We start from the raw sequence: 6,267 nt of genomic DNA, 5'->3' as shown, positions 1-6,267 counted from the left end.
TTGGGTGAGTAGATGCACCACTTTATTTAAAAAATGTGAAATTTCAGAAAAATAGTCGAGAATTATTTATTTCAGCTTTATATTTCTTCTTCACATTCCCAGTGGGTCAGAATTTACATACATTCAATTAGTATTTGGTAGCATTGCCTTTAAATTGTTTAACTTGGGGTCAAATGTTTCGGGTTAGCCTTCCACAAGCTTCCCACAATAAGTTGGATGTATTTTGGCCCATTGCTCCTGACAAGAGCTGGGTGTGGTCCCATGGGGTGTTTATTACTTGCCGTACTATTGTTTGTGCAGATGAACGTGGTACCTTCATGCGTTTGGAAATTGCTCCCAAGATGAACCAGACTTGTGAGGTCTACAATTTTTTTCTTGAGGTCTTCTTTTGATTTTCCCATGTGTCAAGCAAAGAGGCACTGAGTTGAAGGTATCCCTTGAAATACATCCACAGGTACACCTCCAATTGACCAATGATGTCAATTAGCCTATCAGAAACTTCTAAAGCCATGACATAATTTCTGGAATTTTCCAAGCTGTTTAAAGGCACAGTCAATTTAGGTATGTAAACTTCTGACCCACTGGAATTGTGATACAGTGAATTATAAGTGAAATAATCTGTCTGTAAACAATTGCTGGAAAATGACTTGTGTAGATGTCCTAAACGACTTGCCAAAACTAAAGTTTGTTAACAAGATATTTGTGGAGTGGTTGAAAAAACGAGTTTAATGACTCCACCTAATGTATGTAAACCTCCGACTTTAACTGTACACCTTGGCCTAAACGATCTGAGACAAGGCAAGAAGAGCCTTCTATGCCATCAAAAGGAACATAAAAGTTAACATACCAATTAGGATCTGGATAAAAAACTTGAATCAGTCATATAACCCATTGCCTTTATGGTTGTGAGGTCTGGGTCTGCTCACCAACTAAGAAATTCACAAAATGGGACAAACACCAAATTGAGACTCTGCATGCAAGATTCTGCAAAAAATCCTCTGTGTACAACGTAAAACACCAAATAATGCATGCAGAGCAGAATTAGGCCGATACCCGCTAATTATCAAAATCTAGAAAAGCGACATTAAATTCTACAACCACCTAAAAAGGAAGTGATTCCCAAACCTTCCATAACAAAGCCATCACCTACAGAGAGATGAACCTGCAGAAGAGTCTCCTCATCAAGCTGGTCCTGGGCTCTGTTCACAAACATAAACAGACCCACAGAGCCCAGGACAGCAACACAATTAGACCCAACTAAATCATGAGAAAACAAAAAGATAATTACTTGACACATTGGAAAGAATTAACAAAAAAACTGAGCAAACTAGAATGCTATTTGGCCCTAAAACAGAGACTACACAGTGTCAGAATACCTGACCACTGTGACTGACCCAAACTTAAGGAAAGCTTTGACTATGTACAGACTCAGTGAGCATAGCCTTGCTATTGAGAAAAGGCCGTCGTAGGCAGACATGGCTCTCAAGACAAGACAGCCTATGTGCACACTGCCCACAAAATGAGGTGGAACTGAGCTGCACTTCCTGCTCAACTCCTGCTCAATGTATGACCATATTAGAGACACATATTTCCCTCAGATTACACAGATCCACAAAAGATTTGAGAACAAACCTGATTTTGATAAACTCCCATATCTACTGGGTGAAATTCCACAGTGTGCCATCACAGCAGCAATAATTGTGTGACCTGTTGCCACAAGAAAAGGGCAACCAGTGAAGAACAAACACCACTGTAAATACAACCCATATTTATGTTTATTTATTTTCCCATTTTACTTTAACCATTTGCACATCTTTACAACAATGTATATATACAGTGGGGAGAACAAGTATTTGATACACTGCCATTTTGCAGGTTTTCCTACTTAAAAGCATGTAGAGGTCTGTAATTTTTTATCATAGGTACACTTCAACTGTGAGAGACGGAATCTAAAACAAAAATCACATTGTATGATTTTTAAGTAATTAATTAGCATTTTATTGCATGACATAAGTATTTGATACATCAGAAAAGCAGAACTAATATTGTGTACAGAAACCTTTGTTTGCAATTACAGAGATCATACGTTTCCTGTAGTTTTGACCAGGTTTGTACACACTGCCAGCAGGGATTTTGGCCCACTCCTCCTCCATACAGACCTTCTCCAGATCCTTCAGGTTTCGGGCTGTCGCTGGGCAATACGGACTTTCAGCTCCCTCCAAAGATTTTCTATTGGTTCAGGTCTGGAGACTGGCTAGGCCACTCCAGGACCTTGAGATGCTTCTTACGGAGCCACTCCTTAGTTGCCCTGGCTGTGTGTTTCGGGTCGTTGTCATGCTGGAAGACCCAGCCATGACCCATCTTCAATGCTCTTACTTAGGGAAGGAGGTTGTTGGCCAAGATCTCGCGATACATGCCCCATCCATCCTCCCCTCAATACGGTGCAGTCGTCCTGTCCCCTTTGCAGAAAAGCATCCCCAAAGAATGATGTTTCCACCTCCATGCTTCATGGTGGGATGGTTCTTGGGTTGTACTCATCCTTCTTCTTCCTCCAAACACGGCGAGTGGAATTTAGACCAAAAAACTCATTTTTGTCTCATCAGACCACATGACCTTCTCCCATTCCTCCTCTGGATAATCCAGATGGTCATTGGCAAACTTCAGACGGTCCTGGACATGCGCTGGCTTGAGCAGAGGGACCTTGCGTGCACTGCAGGATTTTGATCCATGACGGCGTAGTGTGTTACTATTGGTTTTCTTTGAGACTGTGGTCCCAGCTCTCTTCAGGTCATTGACCAGGTCCTGCCGTGTAGTTCTGGGCTGATCCCTCACCTTCCTCATGATCATTGATGCCCCACGAGGTGAGATCTTGCATGGAGCCCCAGACCGAGGGTGATTGACCGTCATCTTGAACTTCTTCCATTTTCTAATAATTGCGCCAACAGTTGTTGCCTTCTCACCAAGCTGCTTGCCTATTGTCCTGTAGCCATCCCAGCCTTGTGCAGGTCTACAATTTGATCCCTGATGTCCTTACACAGCTCTCTGGTCTTGGCCATTGTGGAGAGGTTGGAGTCTGTTTGATTGAGTGTGTGGACAGGTGTCTTTTATACAGGTAACGAGTTCAAACAGGTGCAGTTAATACAGGTAATGAGTGGAGAACAGGAGGGCTTCTTAAAGAAAAACGAACAGGTCTGTGAGAGCCGGAATCTTACTGGTTGGTAGGTGATCAAATACTTATGTCATGCAATAAAATGCAAATGAATTACTTAAAAATCATACAATGTGATTTTCTGGATTTTTGTTTTAACCACCACACACATACTTTACCAAGCCTGCACACTTAACCAGATTCCCAGGGGAGCTCTGATATGAAAGGAGAGCAGCTTTAGCAGAGCAGCTGTACTCCAATAGAGTGAGTTAGGAGTCTAAATATAGTACCTCCAGCCCTCCTGTTCCTCACTGGAGACAGTGCCAGTCCCAGAGCTGAGAGTGAGACCTCAGAGGACAGAGAGAGCTAGGAGGACTGCTGGGAGCAACCTCCTCAAGAGGCTCTGGCTGTGTCTGAAATGGTACCCATATATCATCAAGCAGATCGCTCAAGATTGACTTTGAAATTGGACGTCTGTCCATGTCCTGAGGAGGATACGTCAATCCCATGACTTTGAATCCGATTGCGCGTTCAATCCCAGTGGTAGACACTCATTTTTTACAGTCTGGTTTTAACCATATCCCAAACCTTAACCCTTAACTTAACCATTCAGAATGGATGCCTAAAGTTAATGTGTTAACCCTATCCCAACCCTTAACCAACCATTCAGAATGAATGACTAAAGTTAATGTGTTAACCCTATCCCAACCCTTATTTTCAAGATTTGACATTTGGAGAAACGTGGATAAAAGTCTGAATCTGAAGTCAAATTGGTAAAACCATGATAGTTGCACTACTTTTGGCCAGGGCTCAAAGGCGCTCTGACATGATTGGTCATGAATGGACATGACACCTAATAACCGAACTTGTGTCATGTTTATGATACTGCTCTGCTATCAAACTACTACTATACACCTGCTCACCTGCTATTTGCCTTCAGCAGTGGCATTTGATGATCATTATCCGTGATTCTGCTATGCTTGCCTCTGCTATTGTTGTAATCTGTTGTCATCCATCACTTTTTTATGCACTGCCAAACGAAGCCAACTGATCATTACAGCTCTTCACTGCATGTGTCTCCGGAGACAGTGATAGTTAAAGAGAGGATCTAGAGTAAAGATACTTGTCACGTCTTCTCCAAATAAATAAGAGACAGTCTAGTCCAAAAGGAAACAGTGGAGGTAAATTAACAACAGTACAAGAGTGTGTATTTTCCTCATTCCCCATAATTCCAGGTCCGTCAACTCCAACTTTAGCACTTCACAACTTCTCTGTACCTAGTACTAAGAGGTATGCTACAAAGCAGGATCAATTAGTTAGCCAGCTAACCTTGATAAGCAACCAGAAATAATTATTGATTTTATAGATCATTTAAAAAGCTAAACTTAAATATGTCTATTTGTCTGTTAATTCAATTAGACCATGCCCATTTCAAGCTGATCTTTCTAAAAAATAAAAAGTTAGCAGAATATTTAGACAAGTTAGTTGGCTAACTCCATAATCCTGCTTTGTAGAATACAACTCTGCTATACTGCTGCCCTCAGTCACCTGCCAGAAAACAACAAGAAAACAACTGTGAACCCTAACACATTCTTTACGTCTCTCCTGCTCAGTCTCTCACGACTGGATGGGAATCAGATGGACAGGAGTCTGCAGCTTGGAGTCTACAGCCTGGAGTCTGCAGTGTGGAGCCGTACGCTCCCAATCCTAGTGTGTTTGTGTATAAACAGAGGTAGAGGTGAGGCAAGGTGCCTCCTCATCACCCCCCACTGGCTGATTGTTGTCACCTCTGCAGTCACCTCTGCAGTCACCTCTGCAGTCACCTCTGCAGTCACCTCTGCAGTCATCTGGTCATTCGAGAATGTGATAGGCTAATTGCCATTAAAGGCTTCAAACGGCAGGATTACCTAACGAGCMTGTTCAATACTTAGTCTCTCTCACACACACACAACTCCTTGTCGCACTAATTACCAAGTGCTGAAGCAGTTTCCACCCCCATTGTTGCACCACAACCATGATCATTCTGTGAAAACAACCAAAGGGGAAAAAAACTGCTGTGTATGGATAAAACAATTCTGGTTGGCGTTCGTCCAACAGTGTAAGATTAATAATTTAATCCAAGTTGCGTTGTTAGCAGGACTGTGGATCAGAACTCAGTGACCGCAGGGAATTGTACCTGCAATGTACCATATTTTTTGGACCAGGTTTTACATTCATACCTCTGTTGTTTTATTAATGTGTTCGAAGAGGATTATTCCGGAATGGTTTCGCATGGCAGTGTCTGTGTGCGTGTGTTCGCGTGCTCGTGTGTGTGCGTTTGTGTGTATTTATAAAAAGCGTGGGTTGGCATGCCCTTATTTAGGAGTGCTGTGTTTGTCAAAATGTAGTTTTAGCGGGTGTAGATTTCCCATGTGGGGCAGAGAGCCGGTCGTTAGGRCTAGGAGGACTAATTAGACTAGTGGAGGAAGGTTTAAATTAAGCAACGGTCTGGCACAGATAAACACTGAGCAGGCACAGAAACGAACGGCAGCGGAACTAGGATATCCTCACACACATATTCAGACTCACACACACCACCAGACGCACGCCTAGACCAGGGAACCAGGACAGTCCAACACACACACAACCAGCTAATGAGGCTCTGAAAATAAAACGGATTAACAACGTGGTATTGTGCAGTACATTCTTGCTATTGTTCATTGCTGTGGATCTGTACATGTTATGTTATGGCAATAGATGGTCTGCACTCAGAGCATTGCTGTGCTATTGGTACTGGGGTACCTACTACCCTCGAGGCAGAGTTATGATAAAGTACCTACCCTCAGGGCAGTAGCACCTGGGTCCAGCCAGGCTGCTGGAGCAGGTAGCCCCGTTCCTGCAGGGCTGAGACAGGCAGTGGTCCACCTGCAACTGGCAAAGACCACCCTCGAACCCTGGAGCACACAGACGAAACACAGTGTCACATAGCATTAAACCTGAACACACACAGAAGGAGCAAAACATACACCCGCAACTCTTACGCACTGACATGCAAACCATCCAACTTTGGCTATAACAAGAACACACACACACACAAAAAAGCAGATGTACGCAACACACACACAGGCCACCCTATGTCT

General features: G+C 43.1%; 1 protein-coding gene across 1 annotated transcript in view; it reads right to left on the bottom strand.

Annotated features, from left to right (window-relative positions):
• The window catches only part of LOC111949655 (delta and Notch-like epidermal growth factor-related receptor), a 77,188-nt gene that overhangs the window by 17,173 nt on the left and 53,748 nt on the right, over positions 1-6,267 (bottom strand). The window contains exon 7 of the mRNA XM_023966997.2: positions 5,968-6,081. Within this exon, the coding sequence (XP_023822765.1) occupies positions 5,968-6,081 (114 nt within the window). The remainder of the gene's footprint in view (positions 1-5,967; positions 6,082-6,267) is intronic.

The sequence above is a fragment of the Salvelinus sp. IW2-2015 genome, linkage group LG22, assembly GCF_002910315.2.
Source record: "Salvelinus sp. IW2-2015 linkage group LG22, ASM291031v2, whole genome shotgun sequence".
NCBI lineage: Eukaryota > Metazoa > Chordata > Actinopteri > Salmoniformes > Salmonidae > Salvelinus > Salvelinus sp. IW2-2015.
The sequence above is the reverse complement of the archived record's forward strand: the minus strand, read 5'-3'. Positions and strand labels throughout refer to the sequence as shown.